The sequence below is a fragment of the Doryrhamphus excisus genome, chromosome 15 (assembly GCF_030265055.1).
Source record: "Doryrhamphus excisus isolate RoL2022-K1 chromosome 15, RoL_Dexc_1.0, whole genome shotgun sequence".
In the NCBI taxonomy this organism is placed as follows: domain Eukaryota; kingdom Metazoa; phylum Chordata; class Actinopteri; order Syngnathiformes; family Syngnathidae; genus Doryrhamphus; species Doryrhamphus excisus.
In genome coordinates this window covers 12217838-12238385 of record NC_080480.1, presented here as the reverse complement: position 1 = coordinate 12238385, position 20548 = coordinate 12217838, and the positions used below count along the sequence as shown (strand labels likewise).

The 20548-nt window shown below is 37.6% G+C and overlaps 4 protein-coding genes across 8 annotated transcripts; 2 read left to right on the top strand and 2 right to left on the bottom strand.

Annotated features, from left to right (window-relative positions):
* The first annotated feature begins 650 nt into the window (after positions 1-650).
* Positions 651-5264, top strand: LOC131103167 (lipid droplet assembly factor 1-A-like). Of its 3 annotated transcripts, none has more exons than XM_058049199.1 (5): positions 651-797; positions 969-1068; positions 1140-1308; positions 1370-1524; positions 2794-5260. In XM_058049199.1, exons 2-5 carry the CDS (start codon positions 985-987, stop codon positions 2854-2856), a joined length of 471 nt encoding a protein of 156 aa, XP_057905182.1. In that variant the 5' UTR covers positions 651-797; positions 969-984; the 3' UTR covers positions 2857-5260. The 3 variants fall into 3 exon arrangements, with proteins under 3 accessions (XP_057905182.1, XP_057905184.1, XP_057905181.1); XM_058049201.1 differs by having other exon boundaries at positions 666-797; positions 2797-5264; XM_058049198.1 differs by having other exon boundaries at positions 754-865.
* Positions 3880-10784, bottom strand: kdelr2a (KDEL endoplasmic reticulum protein retention receptor 2a). The gene is made up of 5 exons (XM_058049197.1): positions 10501-10784; positions 7880-7980; positions 7548-7706; positions 6359-6611; positions 3880-4754 (listed from the first exon to the last, which is right to left on the bottom strand). The coding sequence occupies exons 1-5, from the start codon at positions 10589-10591 to the stop codon at positions 4720-4722; spliced, it is 639 nt and encodes a 212-aa protein (XP_057905180.1). The 5' UTR covers positions 10592-10784; the 3' UTR covers positions 3880-4719.
* A 580-nt stretch (positions 10785-11364) lies between these two features.
* On the bottom strand, positions 11365-20498 carry mfsd13al (major facilitator superfamily domain containing 13a-like). Its single transcript, XM_058049845.1, has 7 exons — positions 19977-20498; positions 18472-18786; positions 17974-18402; positions 17739-17893; positions 17591-17674; positions 16338-16481; positions 11365-15780 (listed from the first exon to the last, which is right to left on the bottom strand). The coding sequence occupies exons 1-7, from the start codon at positions 20184-20186 to the stop codon at positions 15639-15641; spliced, it is 1479 nt and encodes a 492-aa protein (XP_057905828.1). The 5' UTR covers positions 20187-20498; the 3' UTR covers positions 11365-15638.
* Positions 11945-13805, top strand: si:ch211-139g16.8 (immunoglobulin superfamily member 6). Of its 3 annotated transcripts, XM_058049849.1 has the most exons (6): positions 11945-12140; positions 12224-12550; positions 12823-12923; positions 12997-13044; positions 13225-13341; positions 13427-13805. In XM_058049849.1, the coding sequence occupies exons 1-6, from the start codon at positions 12089-12091 to the stop codon at positions 13478-13480; spliced, it is 699 nt and encodes a 232-aa protein (XP_057905832.1). In that variant the 5' UTR covers positions 11945-12088; the 3' UTR covers positions 13481-13805. The 3 variants fall into 3 exon arrangements, with proteins under 3 accessions (XP_057905832.1, XP_057905833.1, XP_057905831.1); XM_058049850.1 differs by having other exon boundaries at positions 13228-13805; XM_058049848.1 differs by having other exon boundaries at positions 13225-13805.
* Positions 20499-20548: the final 50 nt, after the last annotated feature.

Below are 20548 nucleotides of genomic sequence, written 5' to 3'. Positions count from 1 at the left end.
TTATCTTATCGTTTTTTTGGGGGGGGTATTTTTTTTCAACTTTTTGAGTTTTATTGAATTTAATTTTTTTAGTTGGGTTATTTTATTTTTTAGCTTTTTTAGTTTTATTGTATTATTCATTTATTTAGGTTTTTATTTTTTGGGCTTTTTAGTTTTATTGTATTTGTTATTTTCATTTATTTAGGTTATTCAATTTTTTGGCTTTTTTAATTTTATTGTATTTATTATTTTCATTTATTTAGGTTCTATTTTTTTATTTTTTTAGTTTTATTGTATTTATTTTCATTTATTTAGGTTATTCTATTTTTGGCTTTTTTAGTTTTATTGTATTTATTATTTTCATTTATTTAGGTTGTTCTATTTTTGTTTTGTTTTTTAGTTTTATTGTATTTATTATTTTCATTATTTAGGTTATTCTGTTTTTTGATTTTTTTAGTTTTATTGTATTTATTATTTTCATTTATTTAGATTATTCTATTTTTGGCTTTTGTAGTCTTATTGTATTTATTTTCATTTAATTTAATTTAACAAAATATATTTTACATATTTGTATTTATTTTCATTTTATTTAATTACCATTTATAATTATTTTCCAACTCTAATCATCCAAATGAGCTTGTGTTAGGTGGCGCTGGAGGAGGGGTTTCAGTTTCACAGACTCTTCGTCTTTGTGAGGGGGGGGTGAACCCAAGGTGACCAGTAGAGGGCAGCAACGTTTGGAACACGCCTTTTCTCGTGACCGTGGGCAGGCCAAGAAAAGGAAGAGGAAGAGGGGGGAGGAAGGAGACTATAAGAAGGTGTGTTGTTCACAGAGTTGCTGCTCTTTTTAGCAAGTACATTCAAATACATTCCTTACTCTGTTCAGGTGTGTAGCAACGTAGTACTACTAACTTAGTACTAACTTAGTAACTTAGGTTAAAAGTTAGGATTAACTTTACTTTTTGTGTGTGTGGGGGGGGGGTGGACAGGTTATGTGTGTGTGAGATGCAGCAGAGCCGCAGTGAGACGCAGCAGCAGCTGTGGGGAAGCTGGACCACGATGTCCAACCAGGTCTACAGCAACCCCAAGGTAAGCCAACACCGACATGACCCGTGTAAGCGTTCACGTTGGAACTCGAACCTTCTCTCCTCTCTTGTTAGGTAACACAGCTGATGAACAGCAGGGTGGGTCAGTACCTGAGTGGACATCCGGTGCTGGCGCTGTCCATCTTGTTCTTCTGTGCCATGGCCGCAGTTCCTGTTGGACTCTTCCTCGGGTTTGCTGTAGTTACCGCCATCATGTCAGCTGTGGGCTTTGTGTTCTTTGAAGGTAAGGAAGAAGAACATCGTGAATCATATTTTTAGCAACGTCATGATTTTTTCTTTTTCAGGGTTCCTGCTGTTCGTGTCGGCCATCACTCTACTCTGCGTCCTCTCCGGCCTGGCCGTCTTCTCCGTGATGGTGTCGTCCATCTTTACCGTATTTTACATCACCGTGTCCAGCCTCGTCAACTACTACTACTACCACCACCCACAGCTAGCAAAGGTACAGCAGACATCTTTTTTACGGCATCAAAATAAAAGTTAAATAAGTATTAGTACATTACATTTGTAAATAAGTACCTCAAATAAATAGTACACATAAGGTTTTATCTCCTAAGATGTGATGAACTGTGATCTTTAGGTTCTTTTGATGTGCTTTGATGTGCAACAACATTAAAATAATCAGTTTGATGCAAGTACATGACATGTAAACATCATTATAGCTAATTATGAAAACCATACCGCTAACATACAGAAATTAATAAGGTATTAATTCAATACGAGGCTTATTATGAGCACATATACTAGCACACAGGGAGAAACTCGGGAGTAGAACCGCTGCCCCTCCGGATGAGATGGCTCGGGCGATTGTTCAGGATGCTTCCCAGATGCCTCCTTGCTGGGGAGGCGTTCAGGGGACATCCGAACCGGGACATGTTTTCCCTTGGGATGCTAAGTGGGTTTTGAATAGAGGATAAGGGAATCTTAAAGAACCAGATTGTTTATTCCTGTCAACAATACCTAATACAGACATCCGGGCTTATCTGCAGTCCCTGTATGCCTACAAGTAAGCGGGTCTTAGGTTTCGAATAGAGGATAAGGGAATCTTAAAGCACCAAATTATAGGATGAGAACCAGATTGTTTATTCCTGCCAACAATACCTAATACAGACGTCCGGGCTTATCTGCAGTCCCTGTATGCCTACAAGTAAGCGTATTTTATTACAGCGCAGCTGCAAAAAAAGCACCCTTCCTTTCCTTGCCCGGCCTTTTATACACTCAAGATTGGGTAAGAGGCTGGAGTCCTGGACCAATCAGATTTCGTCACTGCCCTTGCTTGAACCGCTTCTTTCATGGTGTTTCTGCTTTCGTTTGTTCGCAGGGGCATGAAGGCATCTGGAATATTGTTTTTCCTTTGTCGCAAAGCAAGCTGTCATATGCGTACTCAATGTTTCCACCTTAACTGTCAGTTGTCAAGTTAGTCATTTTTGTGTGGATGCGTATATAAGTATCTTTTGTCTGTATTTGTTTGTTTTAGCTTTTATCTTTAGCTAGCAAAATTGAGCAAATACCTTCACTGGAAGGCACCTTCTGCACTATACCTACTACCAGCTGTGGTTGTACACATGAGGCATTGGAGCGCATTACGTACATCTCAGTGTTCAGCACTAATGTAGTGCAGCTTTTTATATTTTTATTCACTTTGGGAACCGAAGGGTTAGGTTCAAGGGTTCAACACTCCAGCTTTTAAACTTTCTTTTCTTGTTCCCAGCAGGGAGACGATGACCAGCAGAAGAACCAGGATGAAACACCGACGATGGACAAAATGAAATAGTTCCCTTCTTCTCAACCAATCTCATTGCAGGTCATGCACAGCACATTTTATAAACATTATTTTATGATAAATTTATTAAATACCAAAAATACATGCCAGGGCCTTGTTACAACAAATGTTTACCAAATCTGAATGTTAAATTATTTTTAAAGTAAGAGCGATGTCATAAAAAAAAAAATAGAACAATGCTGTTACAAATGTTTTTAATAAAACATCTTCATGGATGCCGTATGCTAATCTGTCAGCATTATTCAGTCAAATCTCAACAATACGCTAGGTCAAAGTTCACACAACAATCTGCAACAAGGCGTAATGTTGGAGGAAAGAGTACCGTATCAAGCTACCTAGCATGCCTTGCGGAGGGAATATACAGGTATTAAAATTCTTACAATTTTTTTTAATGTTCAGAGAAAAAAGTTGCATTGATATAATAATCGTAAAATTCTCTAAATATTTTTAATGTTCAGAGACAGCAGTTGCATTGATATACTGTAAAAATAAAATCATAAAATTTGGACTTTTTTTTCATTCCCAGAAAAAAGTAGCATTGGTATAATAAAATCGTAAAATTCTAAAAAGGTTTTAATGTTCAGGAGGAAAAAGTTGCACCTAGCATGCCTTGCGGAGGGAATATATGGGTATTAAAATTATTACAATTTTTTAATGTTCAGAGAAAAAAAGTTGCATTGATATAATCGTAAAATTAAAATAATAAAATTCAGACAATTTTTTTCGTTCCCAGAAAAAAGTTGCATTGATATAATCGTAAAATTAAAATAATAAAATTCGGACAATTTTTTTCGTTCCCAGAAAAAAGTTGCATTGATATAATAAAATCGTAAAATTCTAAAAAGGTTTTAATGTTCAGGAGGAAAAAGTTGCACCTAGCATGCCTTGCGGAGGGAATATATGGGTATTAGTATTCCCACATGGTGCAGGAAGTAGGTTACTTTATTTGGATATCTATTTTACATAAGCTACAGATTCAAAAAGCGATTTGAATAAATCCACGCAAACACTCTATGGTGATTCTCATAAAATCTTTAATGGAGGTGATATCATGCAACAAAAAAAAAGGCCCCAGAAAACAACTTTAGGAGTAATGTGAATATTTGCCGTGATTATCTCTACTTGGCAAAATGCAAACCACTAATGCAAACGACACAAGCAGCACATAAAATGTTGCATAATTTGTGTTCTAGACTCACAACTGATGCTTTTTTTTTTACAAATCATTGGAATTCCAAATTCATTAGACAAGAGAAAAGCATTGCTGTGACTTAGTTGGCGGGTTCTGTCATTATAAAAAAAGAAACCAGATGTGTTTTAGTAAACCAGATGTGATAAGGTTAAGTATTACAGCATATGCATACAAAAAAGAACTAAAAATAAAAAATACTGAGAAAAGAAATGGGACATAACTGTCATCAGGCACTCTTTGTCACGTTTTTGAATAAGACTGTACATTTGTGCAATCCCTTGCCAAGGTTCTTGCCCCGTTTGTGACATTGTGAAAGATCTAACAAAAATAAGCGTATGCACCTCACGTGGGGGAGTGGGGGGGGGGACTTCGGCATATATGAACAGCAATGCAAAGAGGTTTAAGGCAAGAACGCTGAACGAAGAAATCCGACAGACGTTGGAATGACCTTGTTTCAGCTCCGGTGTTGGTGGGCATTGACCAGTTCCATCGGCGATCATCAAGAAGACTAATAGTGTTTTTTTTTCCCTGTTAAGTTGGCTCTCGGTCTCAGGCGTATTTATCCTTTTTGTTGGAAGCTCACGACATTCCGTGATTTGAATCTCGGCGCGCTCTGAGTCTGCTGCCGCTCGCCGCCGTCGTCGTCGCCGCCGCCAACTTCCTTACGCCGGCAGGCTCAGCTTCTTGCCTTTCAACACTGAGAAGGAGAAGCACTGTTAGCATCAACGGCTCACAATCTCGCCGATCCAAAAGTTAACATTTACAAGAATATCTTCACGTTCAGAGAAAAAGTTCCAATTGATATCAGAACAAAGATTAGTGTAAGGTTTCGTGAAAAACATCTAATGGACATAAGCGTCAGAAAATTCCCGAGAACATTCCGGAGAAAAAAACTTGCACTCATTGATAATTCATAAAATTCCGCAATTTTAAAAAAATAAATTGACAAGAATAAAGTCTAAAAATTCAGAGGTTTTTTTTATGTTTTGAGAAAACGTATCAATATAATAAAATCGTAAAATTCTAACAATTTGTTCATATTCAGAGAAAAAAGTTGCATTGATATACAGTAAGAATAAAATCCTAGAATTCTGACAATTTTTTTTCGTTCCCACAAAAAAGTTGCATTGATAATAAAATCGTAAAATTCTAAAAAAAAATTGTTCAGAGAAAAAAGTTGCAATATTATCGTAAAATTCTCAAAAATTTAATGTTAAGAGAAAGTTGCAGTGATAAATCGTAAAATTCTAACAATTCTTTTAATGTTCCAAGAAAAAAAGTTGCATTGATATAATAAATTGTAAAATTCTAAAAAGTTTAATGCTCAGAGAAAAGTTTCATTGTTATACTGTAAGAATAAAATCATAAAATTCTGACAATTTTTTTCATTCTCAGAAAAGTTGCATTGACATGATAAAATTGTAAAATTCTATAAAAAAAGTTTTAATATTCAGTGAAAAAAGTTGCATTGATGTAATCGTAAAATTCTAATGTTTTTTTAATATTCAGAGACAAAAGTTGCATTGATATAGTATAAGAATAAAATAATAAAATTCTGACAATTTATTTTCGTTCCCAGAAAAATGTTGCATTAGTATAATAAAATCGTAAATTAAAAAAAATGTTTTAATGTTCAGAGAATAAATCTCCATTGATATTATAATCATAAAATTTTAACAATTTTGCATTGATATATTATTTTTAATTAATTATGTTATGAGACTGAACCATTACAACCAAAAGAGAATCAATTTCCTAAAGTAGTGAAAAAGGATGTTAATCAATTTTTTCTTGTCCCGATTCTCCTGTTATTGTAACAGGCCAACAATGTTTGACTTCCTGGTCAAATATAGATTTTATTCTAAACGTAGATCTTTAATCTGGTACTATGATACAAATTCATTTAAAAATGATGATGTGTTTCTCAGGGACTGTAAACGTCTCTTGTGGTCTTATCGTAAATTGTTGAAATGTCAGATTGGTGAGAAGCGAGTCAGCAAACTTGTTGACGTCATTCTACTGAGACTCATGAGAGACTGTGCTTTGACAATTAGCCATGCTAAAGTGCTAGCGTCAATGAAAGCCTTTTTAGGACAACGTTGGCTTTGTGTAAATGCTGAGGATGTGGTTGCAAGCTTTGCAGAGATGCTGATAGTAAAAGTGAAGCTTCTGTAGGACACTTTTCTACAGAAGGTCAGCCTGATAGAAGCTGGAACCTCCTGATGGACTGACTGTTGGATCCATGCACTGCTTATCACTCCTAAGCGTGACAACCACATCCCATGTTGGAGCCAAACCCACCTTTGGTGACGTAAAGGTAGAAGAAGTCGCAGTAGAGGACCGTCTGGACCACGCCGGCGACGATGGCGATCATGTCGAAGAATCCCTCAAAGTAGAAGCGCCAGATCCAGTTGAAGAGGTAGAGCGCCCGGTACAGGCCCAGACAGAACAGGTAGTGGGTGGTGATGGTCTCCGCCTCGCCCGTCTTGCTGATCATGAAGAGCTGAGGGAGGATGGCCACAGACTCCAAGTAGATGGAGAACGTCCACAGGATCTGAGGAACGCAAAGGGTGGGAGCACATGTTTACACCAGGAATAACAAGGTCATAAAATAACGACACAGGCAAGCTAACATGCTAATATGTACACACACACACACATTGATTTTATTGTTTGTTTTTAAGGCGTTGAATGGGCTGGCCCCTAATTTATACTCCAGCACGGTCCCTGAGGTCTGAGGTCCAGATCCAACTTATGGTGCCCAAGACAAGACTTAAGACCAGGGGAGACCGAGCCTTTTCTGTAGTCGGTCCCAAGCTATGGAACTCGCTCCCCTCTAAAGTTAAAAAGGCCCCCCACCATCGAAAGCTTTAAGTCTCGTCTTAAAACCCACTTTTATTCTCTGGCTTTTAACTCGACGTGAGTCGTATAGTCTTTTAGTCCTTTCTTTTTATTTTAATTGGTTTTATTTTTTATACTTTTATTGCTTTGCTTCTTGTTTGTAATATTTTACTGTCCTAAATGTATTTGTACTTATTTGATCTTTTAGTTCTTGATTAAAGTAAATTTGTACTTTTATTTATTTTTATTTTTATTGTCTGTGTAGCCCTTTGGAACCGTTAATAAAATGTGCTATATAAATAAAGTGGATTGGATTGGATATACATGTATACATACACACACACTACATATATACACACACGTATGCAAACTCTGTATGTATCTGCATACATACGTGCATGCATACATGCATGCATGCATACATATATGCATACATACCCATGCATTCGCATATATACGCATACATACATACGCATATATGAATACATGCATACATATGCATACATACACATACATGCATATGCATACACACATACATATATGCATACACACATACATATATACATACACACACACATATATACTTTTTTATAAAGTAAAATGAAAAATATATTTTTGAAAAAGTGGGAAATGGTCAGAGCAAACGTACCTCCAGCGGGGAATAGTCATGGTTGATGAGGACAGCCAGGCCGCCCACGGGAACAACCAGGAACTCCACCCTGAAGCTGTCGTGGTTGCCGTCGTAGGTGGCGCGGAACTTGGCGTAGATCAGGTAGACTGTGGCGTACGCACATCCGATGTAGATCACCTGGAGAACATCATCATCATCATCATCATAATACATGGATGCTGTGCAAATACTGAAGAGTATGCCCCCCCCCGCTGGGTGGAGGCCAGTATATCATAATGCCTCCCCTGCATACACTAGTTTCATTTCTCTGTATGCGGCCTTGGTGGAAGCATCGTTGGTACTGGTCTTACCTTCATGCAGGTGTTATAGAGCGAGATGAAGGAGGTGAGCAGGTCCAGGTAGCGTGTGGTGAACACTATCGCAAAAAGGATTTGACTCTTTCCAGAGATCCCTGCAAAGAAGAGCAAGACCAAGTTAGCCGTGTGTGATAAAGACAACCCTTTGCCTTAGTGAACGGCACCACCTCATGGCGATGCTCGTTACTACTTTCCAAGGACACAGATGGTAGTAGCTACAGATGGTAGCATGACTAAGGATTAGCATTATACTAACATGGAGCTGCTGTACTCTACTCGTATGATGGCAATTATATGCTGTTTTTATAAGCATGTACTGTAAACATGCTAGTCAAACATCCTGTATACAGCAAAGTAGCGTTCTAATACAGTCTTGGACATTATTAGAGCCCTGTATACATGACATAACACCCCTATAGTCAACTTTAAACTCCTATTACCTAGGGCTGTGCGATATATAGATATTTCTAAAATGTAATTATGATATCAAAAACAAGTATATCGATAGAGACTGGATTTGATGTCTCATGATTCAAGATGACGCCGCCCAAGTGGCAGCTATTTCAGAATGTTTTTTTGTGTTTAATAGTGATTTATTTGTACCTTCTTGTACCTTCTATTGTTTACACCCAGGAGTAGCTTTTAGCTTTGAGCCAGACAACCCTTCGCCACAACGAGCAAGCAAAGATCCCCGCAGTGATACAAAAGAGGAGCGGCTGCATAGCGCGAGTGAAAAGCAGGAAATACAGTATAAAGGTTGCTGTATCACGGCGCTAACCTGGCTACAGAGACACTACCATGAGTGCATCCTGATTAAGATTGAAGATTATATTTTATAAACATAGAAAAACAAGAGAATGGACTGTTATTTAAGCAGCTATTTTTCTATAAGATGTTTTAAAATTTTAATAAACTTCACATGCATATTTGGCTTCGACTTATGTCTAAACTTACTGAGTGGAAAAAATATCAGGATACATATATTGTATAGCGATATGAATCTAAATACATCAGCGATTGTGTTGCAATAAAGGTCTTCCGGAGATGTGGACAGGAAGTGACGTTGGGGGTTCAGAGTTGAGTTTTAGCTGGATTACAGCCACAACAGTAGCATGTGTTATGATCATTATTATTATTATTATTATTATTATTATTATTATTATTGTGCACGCTGTAAGTAATTTAAACCTGCAATAAATCACTGAACAATTACTGACACCTAGTGGCCAATGTCAAACACTACAATGACAATACATTATTTGAATGTGTTCATTTAGCCATCTTTATGATAGGCAATCCTGAAATTATGCAAAAAAATACATAATATTTGCGTGAATAGGGCCTACACAGTGGCAAAAATTTGTGTAGAGTGAGTCTGGGATAGGCTCCAGCATACCCACCAACCCTACTGAGGACAAGCGGCATAGAGTACATTTTTTTAATAATAATTGGTTGTATTCAACCACAAAACGGCATGATATATTATATTGTATTAATATATATTTGAAAAAACATTATATTTTGAAGTCTTCTATATTTACAAAAGCACTCGTTTGAAGATCCTTTAGAAGAGTGCTCTGTTGTTTTAAGGACGTACAGTATCCTCCAAACCAGGAAATTAAAACTGCTGTTTTTAAGGAAGTACTGAAAAAACACTAGCCAAAGATCTTCTATAGTACAGGAGCACTTTGCTGTTTTTGAGAATGCACAGAAAAAACACAAAGTCAAATTATTTATACCAGGGTAGCAACACTGACGTTTTTAAGATGTACAATACTGTAAAAATAGATCCTTAAAAACTGCTATTTCTATCCACAAATTATTTAAAGTATGAGAAGAATGTGCTTCCCTCATCGACTAAAAAGGTGTTACGGATTAAATGTGATGGCTCCATCTTACATGATACAGTACAGGCTATTTTAACTGTTAAAGCTTCTAGCTTAACCTAGCATGACATTTTCATTCAAATGCTAGCTCTAAACCTCCTAGCTCGACAATACTAGAGACTTTTATCGTTAAAGCAGATAATGAGTGCAATAATGGACGTTATCAATGTTTGTGCTGTGGTCAATATACATCCAAACTGTTGTGCAGTGACTAGTTAGCATACTAGCTACTTCCGTAGCGCCTTCCAGAACGCCACGTCAGACACCAAGACAGCACAAATCAAACACCGAGCGATCAAACAACAGGAATAGAGGATTGCGCTGGGGCGATGTTTAGAGTAGGATAATTATGCAAATGCAAAAAAACGACGGCAAATGTTTCTCTCCAACTTACGCAACCTTCTACTGATCAACAACACAACATACTCTCAAATCGCAGGTCAAACTCTAACGCTACTAAAAACACAAAACGCTGACACTAAAAAGATGTTTTACATACAATTGGCTCAAGTGACGGTCCACTTAATTTACTAAGTTACTGCTATCTTTATTATTATTATCCCAGGCATGCTAGCCAGCACTATGCCCACACGAATGAATGGGTAGCTAGCTTGGTTAGCAGCTTGCTAACAGTACATAGCGTAATGTAGGAGTCCACCACGTGAACAACAAACATGCACTGTGCAACAATTGGGCACAAAGGGTCGATGAAAGGTTGCTAGAACTTACCCGCACACGACCTGCTTTTCCATATCTTCAGTAGCAGGATGATGATAGCTGCCAAGTGAGACAGGTCTCCTGTCAGTCGGAAGATGTTCATAGCTGCAAAAATGTGCTGCGCAAAGCAGATATACTTCCTGCTCGAAAAGTGTACTTTGTGGCTTAAAGTCCTGTAGCTTATCTACTTGTATTTGCTAGCAAAAAGGGCTGCAAGGTCCTCCCGGGCTTGAAAATATGGCGAGAGACAGTGCAGGTCGACGTGGAAGGGGGCGTGAATGCAAAACAGAGTGGGATTCTGATTGGATACCTATTTGACTGACAGCGGGATATGTCCCGCCTTCTAGCTGCGCTTAAGGGGCAGACCGGAAGGTGGTATCAGGGTCTACAAATTCAGAGTTGTGTATCTATGTCCAGAAAGTAAAAGTAAATTGTGACTGTTAGAAAATACTTACAACTTTAGAAATATTCTAGCATATTAATACAATACTTTCACTGTTACAATACTACACGTTTTAGCATGTTTTAGCAATACCCATGTTTTAGCTGTGTATAAACGAATGAATGTTGTATTTTAATGCATCTTTTACTCTGTTTACTTGCTTTTATTCAACTCTATATTCAAAAAACATTCAACAATATTTTTCTATTTTGAAAAGCGCTATACAAATAAAATGTATTATTATTATTACTACAGAATATCAGCTTAGAGGTGTTAGATGCAGACAATAATTGTAAGTTAAAGGGGAAAAATCATCAAGTGCATGTAATTGTTAATAAAATGTGCTTCCCTTTTATTTATTTGAGCTATGTTATATATTTTTTATTATAAATTTAGGTTAAAAAAATTAGCAACAGTCTTTCATTGTGTTTTGAAGAGGCAGATTCCAATCCAATCCACTTTATTTATATAGCACATTTTATAAACAGAGTTTCCAAAGTGCTGCACAGACTAGTAAAATAAAAAGTAAAAATAAAATACAATAAATAAAGGTACAAATTGAATTTAATCCAAAACTAAAAGATCAAATAAGAAATAAAATAGTAAAATAGATATTAAAATATTAAAAACAAGAAGCAAAGCAATAAAAGTATAAAAATAAAACAAATTAAAATAAAAAGTGACCACACTGAAGAGTAAATTTGGATGAGGTCCGAGATGTATTTAGGGGCCAGCCCATTCAACGCCTTAAAAACAAACAATAAAATCTTAAAATCAATCCTAAAGCGAACAGGCAACCAATGCAGGGAGGCCAGGTTGTCCCCGCCAGCCAATCACAGGCAACCATTCACACTCACATTCATACCTATGGACAATTATGAGCCGCTAATTAACCTAGTATGTTTTTGGAAGGTGGGAGGAAACCGGAGTACCAGGAGAAAACCCACACACCCACCTTGGATAACATGCAAACTCCACACAGAGATGCCCAAGCGGAGATTGGAACCATTCCAACTCAATTGATCCAAATGAAGTTACCATATTGCGAAGCCTGCTGAAAAAGCGGAAGGAAGTACTAAATGTTGTGCAAGTGGAATTTACCCATTGCCATCACCTCGTGCACAGAATCATGAGATCATTCAGTGTCGGTCTACAGACATGGTGCCATTGTTTTGTCTCACTCTCTTTCTCACCTGCCTGCCATTACAAGGTATGTGCTCTACCTTTGCAGATACATCATCTTCAAGCGTGGACAACGGAGCTATAATTGAATTTGCCAATCTATTTTATTAGGTGTTGCACAACTCCAAAGCTGTCTATGGCAACCCAGCAATGTGATCGTTCGGGAGACGGGACAAGACGGCGAGATCTGGTGCCGTGTCCATACCAACTGCTCAGACAAGGGTCTACATTACCAGTGGTTCACTTTCAGACGCAGAAATCACATTCGTCTCAACTTGGACGCCACATCTCACAAGTACAGCCTCCAAGGAGCAACTTTACAAATAATGTCCCTAAACACCAACGACAGCGGGATTTACTACTGCGCCGCAGTTTCCCATGGAGAACCGAGACCTGGGGGTCAGCATGTTGGAATGGGAACAACTCTTGTTGTTAGGGGTAAATGTTTAATGTTATTATTTTCAGGCTTTTATAAGGCAAGGAAGCATACTTGGTCACCAGTATCAATTAATCAACAAAGATATATAATAATACAGTATCATACTGGTAAACAGACATTTTGAAATAACTAACAAAAATCAGGGCATATTTTGGACACACTTGGCTTACATCTAATTTAAATATACAAACAATGAACTCACATTAATAAGTTGGCCAAAGCTGGATTTCAGCTTATTTAAAAACCAAAAAAAATTTTCTTTTGCTTCCAGAAAAGACCAAGCTCATGGTGGGGCACGTTCTGTTGTGGTTAACATTTGTCCTCTTGGTCATCTACAGCTTGACAACAGTGACGCTTATCGTTCAAAAGAAGGTAAATCATTTTGAAGTTATGCCATAAAAGACACTATAGTACATACATGACAGTGTGTTCCTGTGTGTTTCAGTGCGGCTTCAATATATGGACTTGTAGACGACTATACAAAAGTGACAAGGTCAGTTCTTTTCTGTTCTTATGCTTGGGTTTATATTTTTAGAACAAAAGTCGAAGCAGTGGGGGGAAACACAGAACAGGAACAGGAACAGTTTTTTGTTCATTGCCACATCATAATTCCTTTTCCCACAGCACCCTTTACTGTAAGACGCCTCACAATGTGTAATTCGCTCCCAAACAGCAGAAGAGCAGCAGAAATAAAACGACAATATTCCGGGATGTGCTGCATGAGATGCGTCACAGACGTGATTTGAAGAGAAGCAAACGGGCCTCCACGAGAAACCCCGCACCGGTTGAGGTATGGTTGTATTGCAGCATGTTGAGTCAGGACATATTGAGTAAGCATCTCAAATGAGAATTTTTTTTTTTTTTTTTTTTGGCAGACAACAGCTACAGAGTGGAACAACACACCTGACGACATCTATCAAAATGTATAATTGTCTCTACATAAGTGTATTTCAGTTCTGACGTTTTTAGTGTAATGTAATGCAAAAAGGAACATTATGACATAACTAAGATATTTATGAAAGGGGCGTCCACCAAGCAGAAAAACTGAAAATTATTTTTACAATATGCCTTACATGGCCCTGCTTTAACCCGTTCTTAATTGTTTCAATGGTTATTTCTAATTCCCAACATATCATATTTAAGTGACAAATCCTAAAAACTCATTGACCGTATTGTACCTGCATGTGTGTGACAAAGAAGAGAGCAAGAGTGTGAATGGTAATGTCATTATTTTTTTAATAAAATACTTTCTAAGCCAAAAACTATTTTTCACTTGGAAATTTGGTCCTTAGAAATGTCCAAAAAAAGGCACATTAATTGCAAAGATTTACATGATATGTAGTACTGTGCATATAGCAAAAAGTCAAGAATTAACATTGAAATTGACATATATAAAATATTTACATACAAATTCACTGTTAAAGATTGACGGTCTTATCATTAGCACCTATGGAGGTACATATTAATCAAAACGTAGAGCAAGGGTCTCAAACTCAATTTACCCAGGGGCTGATACCTCACGATACGGTACAATATGCAACGCATGGCTCACGATAACAATATCTCCATACTAGGGATGTTCCGATCAGGGTTTTATGGGTTTTATGTTTTTTTCTTGTGAGCTACTTTTACAAAATGAAAATGGCCAAGAGCTACTCATTTTTGTAACATTTATTTTCATAGCTTATTTCAAGCTAAAGCCAATACGCTTGCAAAGTCCTTATCCAATGTTGTCTTATCCACGCTGTTCACACTTTTAATTTATGGATGTTTGCGTGTCTTTACGTTCTTCGGAAGAGTATTACGCGCCTTTTTTTTTTTACGACATGTAAAATGCTCATTGACATGGAACAATGACAGAGGTGTATAGCGGCTAGATTGTTATTATAGTATATATAATGCCATAGTTCCCCCCTCTTATTGTGATTTCCACCATACATTTTACTCCTACATTTATTTTATCTACATATTTTGATTCCTCGACCATGAAAACATATTATTAGCATCTGGATTCATAATGATATTAATATTAGTTCAGTAGTTATTCACAAAAATGTAATTTTCTATAATGGCTCTAGCTGTCTAGAGCTTTTGACGATACAACAAATCTGTTGACACACCATTTTTTGTGGAGTTATATGGACAAATGGTCCAAAAATGGTCCAAATTTGAAATGTTAAAGAATAATTAAAAAGATTCCTAGATCCAAACAGTGATCTTAATCACCAGCAAAATTTTATCAAATTTTTTATCAGTTCTTCCATCTCAGACAAACACATACAGTAATGCCGGCTAAAACATACACTCTGTGCTGTGCTTGGCGGAAGTAAAAAAAAAAAAACAAAACCATACAAGGCGACTCGATAATCCATAGTCGGGTTTAATATTGCGATAGTTGGATATATAGATATTTTGTCACAACCCTTATATGGAGTGATGCCAGCTCCCAGCATGCATTGTGGTAATTGGTTTGTCTACTAATTATTCCCTGTAGTAGTGGTTGAGCCTGTTGACTAATAATAGGCCGCATTCAACCACGAAACTGCGTTTTAGTTTTTTTTTTGTGTGCGAGAGGCACAAAGAAGTGATGATGCAATTCCACAGAAGAGATAATATTTGGTGCATTTTTAAACCAAAAAAAACAACCACAAGGTGGCAGAAATGCATTGTTATAAGAACTAGGCCTGCATCTCTTTCATTGAAATATAGCTGCACAGCAACCAGGAAGTGAGAAGGCATCAGTCAGAATCATCAAAAATGGCTACTGAGAGGGATGGCTTTTTGAAAAATGGCTAGGATTCAATTAGTGATATATAATGAGTTATATATGAGTAATATAATAAAACCGTGATAGCGTGAAGCCGCTAAATTCGAACCACAATAAAGCGAAGGATGACTGTATTGTGTGAGTAAGGGTATAAATTCATTGCATATAAAGACTACTTCCTTACGGAAATTAGCATAGTGGTTTGTTTGGGTTTTTTTAACCCCTGGCGGGAAAGCTCAGAATGTAGACTCCATTAAAAGCAAGGATCTACTGTACAGTAATATCCCTTGATTATCTTACATATACATACCAAAGTTAAATTAGCTGTCAATGTACTTGCTTTCGACCGTGTGACTGTTGCGTATGGAAAAGGGTCTCCAAGCCATGACTTGAACAGCCGCGACACACATGGGCACCGCACACACCAAGTAGAACATGACGCTGTGGAGGTTCTCCAAGGCTCTACAAAAGGAAAAATTTGCTGAATAAATAACCCTCATCTTGGAATCCGGGATGGTCTTCTGTCGTCCTTAAGCCGAATTGGTGCAGGTCAATGAAAAATTAACATTTCTTAAAAGCTCAGCCAAGCTGGACTTGGACTTGTGATTGAGGAGCGTTCAAGCATAAAAAAAACAATGTTGTTCTGACAACATGTTAGTTTGATGATTTACAATGAGCTGTAGTCTTAACTTTCAAGCTAATCAGGCTTGCTGGGTGAGTGGTGCAACATGGAGGCAAAAAGTTGAACTTGTGAGAGAAATTTCAAGTTAAATTGTCATTTTTAAGTCTGAATAACGGCGCCACAGCTTGGTAATCAAAGGATTTTTTGTAGACATTTATATCAATCGGACATTAGGCCAGTTCTAAATGCTATTCATTATCATTGGTGTATATCATTTTGTTTTGTTTTTGTCATCGCTACGTAAGCATTTTGCTAGCACAATAGTGCAACTGTACAAGTACGAACAAGATGTTCTTATTCATTTGTATTTGAGCGTTGAGGACGATGGCGTATTTACCTTGGATCTAACTCGCTCTTTGGGTCTTTCAGCTCTTCATAGCCAAACTGGTTAAGGATGTTAATCACTATCATTGGCGCCAGAGACTGAGCAGGTTTTGTGAACAGGGCGTTGGTCCCAAACACCATGGAGGAAAGAGGGGAGCTGGAAAAACAACAGGATCACTTCCTTGTTAGTGTTTTTTCAAATGTCATTAGCATACATCATCAAATCAAACATTCGACCAGCACCTGTCATCAAAAAAGTCAAACAAGTCTAGAAGAGGCAACATACAAATTCTGAAATAATATATGGCTATAAACATCCTTGCTATAAGCATTACTGATAATAAAAAAGTTAGTTAAAGTACACGGTAACTAATGCAAATTGATTATATTTAAGTGTAATTAGGAGGGATGTCCGATATTGGCTTTTTAGCTGAAAACCAATATGCCCATTATCGTGCAATTCTCCAATACCGATATGTGTAATATGACGTATACAACACATATGTTGTATACAGCATTTAAAAAAATATTTTCATGTTCGGGGGAAAAAAAAATCAAATACCGATATCAACCGATATTGCATTTTTGGGCCGATAATTATCGGACACCCCTAGTAATATATAAATAATTAAAATAAAATATTAAAGTGTATTACTTTATGACATTATGTATTGATACATTCCCAAATAATTAAATGAAAACAAAAAAAACAAGTTGTTTTTTTAAATAAGTTGGTTATAACCTTTCTGAGCTGGAGCATCGCTGATTATAAATATTCTGTTAAATTAAACAATTTAAAAATAAATTATAAAAATTATTTAAATGTATTACTTAAAAATGACAAATCAAATTGAAAAATATAAATGATAAATGTTTTTGTTTTCTATATTTTTTTTTAAGTAGCACAAAGTAACAGACATGCTAATCACATTAATGAAAATAGCACAGGTTTTACTAAAAATATAAAAATAGTAAAAAAAAATTATAAAAATAATTATAATAACCAAGTAAAAGATTTCTTTTGTTTTATCCTTGGCTAATACCTTCCTAGTTAAAGCATTACAGATGAGTACACGGTACCTAAAAATGCATTCAAAAACAAAGCTGAGCTAGTTAGAAGGCTGTGGACCAGAGAAAGAGAATATTGACCAACTTCGAAAGGAGTTTGTGTTTTAACTTCTGACAATCATCAACAGCGACCTGGGGGTTCTTAAGGGTAAATAAGTAGAGATTAAGTCTGCCACATAAAGGAAAGGAAGCGTTTACCTGCGCTGGTATTTTTGCATGTCTTTATCAATGATGTCTGCCAGCGGCAAACCAAAAAGACTGAAGGCCGCTTGGACCAAGACCCTGCAAAAGGACCTGGTTAGAAAGCAATCTAGCAAGGTAACAAATACAAATAAGTTATACTTACATGCTCATGGTGAGGAACAACGCCAGGATACGATAATGTTGCCAACCAAGCGCTAGCATGAACGCCCCCATTGCCACCTCCAAGTAGAAGGTGTACAGAATGATTCTGTAGTAGCCGAGACCATGCAGCAGTCTCTCACAGCTCAATACTAACAACTGGAGAGTACATAAATGATTGGGATTTTTTCAAAAATTAGCACGTTGTGCTCCTAAAACGCTTCAATAGCAGCCAATACCTGTGGACAAATAAATCCGGCTCCGTACATGATACTCTTAGCGAGCGATGAAAGCACGTCTGGGGGAATGAGGTGCTCTGCAAATATCATAGTGAAGTTACTAAAGAAAGCCAGCATGAAAACCTGGAAGAAGTTCATGAACACAAAGAGCCGGAAGTCCCTGTTGATGAGGATTTGCCACGTCAGCGTTTTCACCATGGAGAAGGAAACAGAAAAGCTTTTGGGGGAGCGATCACAGCACTCCTTTTCATCCATTTGTAGTCCTTTATCGTCAAATCGGCTCTCGCTGTGGAGGCCCGTGTAGAGCATGCAGCAGCAGCTCAGGATTGCGATGATGACAGAAAACGCTTGAAAAGCTGCAAAGTCTTCCATGTTTTTGGACAGCATGCCGCAGAAGAGTACACTTGACGAGCCGAGCAGCGAGGCCACCTGCGCAAAAGAAACACACGCCATGAGAACTAATAAGCAGATTCATCGTTTTTTCAGACAACACCTGACCTGGCTGTATTTGATGAGTCTCAATCGGTTCTGATGATTGCCGGAAATCTCGGCAAACAGAGCACACTGAGCCAGCAGCACGAACGTGAGCATGGCATCGAACGCGCACAACGCCGCCATCAAGTGGAAGCCGCTTAGCCAGTCACCGGGTTCATAGTTCCTCCACGGGAACCAGGCAATGAGGAACGCCAGCGAGTAAAGGGGGGCGCCGTACAGGATGGAGAGACGCCGATGAGAGCAGCACGGCACCTTGGAGGTATCTTGAAGGTATCCGAAGAGAGGATCGTTGATGGCATTCCATAGCATGTACACCACCTGTGAAGAGGGAGGCGGTAGTATTACTTCATTAGTAGTAACAACATGGTTAATAATATTGCAGGTCTTTCCTTCCTGCAGCTTGTCAGACTGTACAATAAAAACTGCTCAAAAAATCCTGTACAACAGGGGTCTCAAACTCAATTTACTTGGGGGCCACTGGAGCTCGGGTCTGGGTGAGACTGGGCCGCATCAGGTTTTCCAAAAAAAAAAAAACATTTATTAAAAACAAAAAAATTAAAAACTTCGCTTTGGTTCCAATTTTCTACAATAAAAGCTCTGATAAAACATTCCACTGTTCTCAAATATTTTTATTTTTCTACACAAAATAAGATGAAAAATAAATAAACAAATCAAGAATAAAGAAAATCAATCAATCAGTAATAAATAAACATAATAATAATAATAAAACGGCAAATAATAAAAACTTAAGAAACCACATATAGTTGGTGGGTAGACAAATTATTTTTTTCAGATTAAAATTAACAAAGCATTATTAGAGCCCTGTAGACATGACAAAACACGACTATAGTCACATTTATACTCTTTTTATTTACAACATATTGCGCAACTGCAGGGTCTTGAGACACATGCTAACTCGCAAACTAGAGAACTAGCTACCTAAACGGTAGCCTTCAAGTTATTTCCTTTAAACTTAAATAGCCAAAAACTTACCACTTCCACACGGATAGGGAGGAGTTATTTAACCTTTAACATGAACATTAATCAAACGTAATAATTTTTTCTGGGTACATGATACCATACAGCATCCATATCAAACTTGCGCGGGCCGCACTAACATTAAACTTTCATATCAAGGCGGGGGCCTCAAACTAGTGTCCTGCGGGTCACATTTGGCCCGTGGGCCGCGTGTTTGAGACCCCTGCTGTACAATAACCGTCCAATAAACCTGATTTGGTCAATTTGTATTACACTGATTTTGCCCTTTATCTGCTTGTGTGTGCTTTGTACTCTTACTCTTTTAGCTTCGTCCCTTTGATATTTAACAAAACAAGAACTGTCTCAGTTTTGTGATATAGGTAAAAACGCATATTACGAGTATGGCAGTCAACATCATCTATGCTATTTAAGTGACTGAAATTGAGAAAATGCACACAAACGTAGAATGTACCTTTTAAGAAACTAATTTCTTATTGACTCATAATAAAATGTGACGTAGCTGTGCTTACCTGTGATCGGTGGAACGCACCTTCTGATATCTTGTACTTGTTGATAAAGAGCTTGACGTAGTAAAAGCTGAATATATTGTTGATCATACAAGATCCTAAAGTGGTCATGGCATAGGCCAGAGCCGCGGGGTCGATTCCCATGCTGCTCATGTGTCGCGCTAGTTTGGTGCGGCCACGCACACCTGAGGAACCTTTCACCTCCACCGCCATGACGCTGAGGAAGTAGCACTCTCCAAAAAGTCAAAAAATGTGTATCAATTTCACATTTTGTACCCGTAGACAGTAATAAATTTTCGAAATCAAGCTACAAAAAGTACTGCCCTGTACATGGTGTTAATAGTGTCGCCGTCGTGCATGTACAGAATCCTGTAAAACACGATTTGAGTGCACTGTACTGTGACACCAATGAGTCGGTCAGCCTCCGTGGAATGATTGGGGCAAATACTTCGTATTTGCTTCCGTATTATGCCATGGGCGGGTTTGGCCGCCATGATGGAAAGCAGAATCCGGAAAGAAAACAAACATGACCTCGGTACATTAATTGCTCGAACAGAGACCGTATGTTTTACTTT

Bases quoted from the DNA above. Each gene is read 5' to 3' on its own strand.
- LOC131103167 (XM_058049199.1), top strand. From the start codon at position 985: ATGCAGCAGAGCCGCAGTGAGACGCAGCAGCAGCTGTGGGGAAGCTGG. The intron at 1,069-1,139 runs GTAAGCCAACAC...CTCTCTTGTTAG, and splicing joins AGGTCTACAGCAACCCCAAG to GTAACACAGCTGATGAACAG. The intron at 1,525-2,793 runs GTACAGCAGACA...TCTTGTTCCCAG, and splicing joins ACCACCCACAGCTAGCAAAG to CAGGGAGACGATGACCAGCA.
- kdelr2a (XM_058049197.1), bottom strand. From the start codon at position 10,591: ATGAACATCTTCCGACTGACAGGAGACCTGTCTCACTTGGCAGCTATC. The intron at 7,981-10,500 runs GTAAGTTCTAGC...TCTTCTTTGCAG, and splicing joins GAAAAGCAGGTCGTGTGCGG to GGATCTCTGGAAAGAGTCAA. The intron at 4,755-6,358 runs GTGGGTTTGGCT...TCTCCTTCTCAG, and splicing joins CTACCTTTACGTCACCAAAG to TGTTGAAAGGCAAGAAGCTG.
- si:ch211-139g16.8 (XM_058049848.1), top strand. From the start codon at position 12,089: ATGGTGCCATTGTTTTGTCTCACTCTCTTTCTCACCTGCCTGCCATTA. The intron at 12,141-12,223 runs GTATGTGCTCTA...CTATTTTATTAG, and splicing joins CACCTGCCTGCCATTACAAG to GTGTTGCACAACTCCAAAGC. The intron at 12,924-12,996 runs GTAAATCATTTT...TGTGTGTTTCAG, and splicing joins CGCTTATCGTTCAAAAGAAG to TGCGGCTTCAATATATGGAC.
- mfsd13al (XM_058049845.1), bottom strand. From the start codon at position 20,186: ATGGCGGTGGAGGTGAAAGGTTCCTCAGGTGTGCGTGGCCGCACCAAA. The intron at 18,787-19,976 runs GTAAGCACAGCT...CCCTCTTCACAG, and splicing joins GTGCGTTCCACCGATCACAG to GTGGTGTACATGCTATGGAA. The intron at 17,894-17,973 runs GTATTGGCTGCT...TGTACTCTCCAG, and splicing joins CCGGATTTATTTGTCCACAG to TTGTTAGTATTGAGCTGTGA.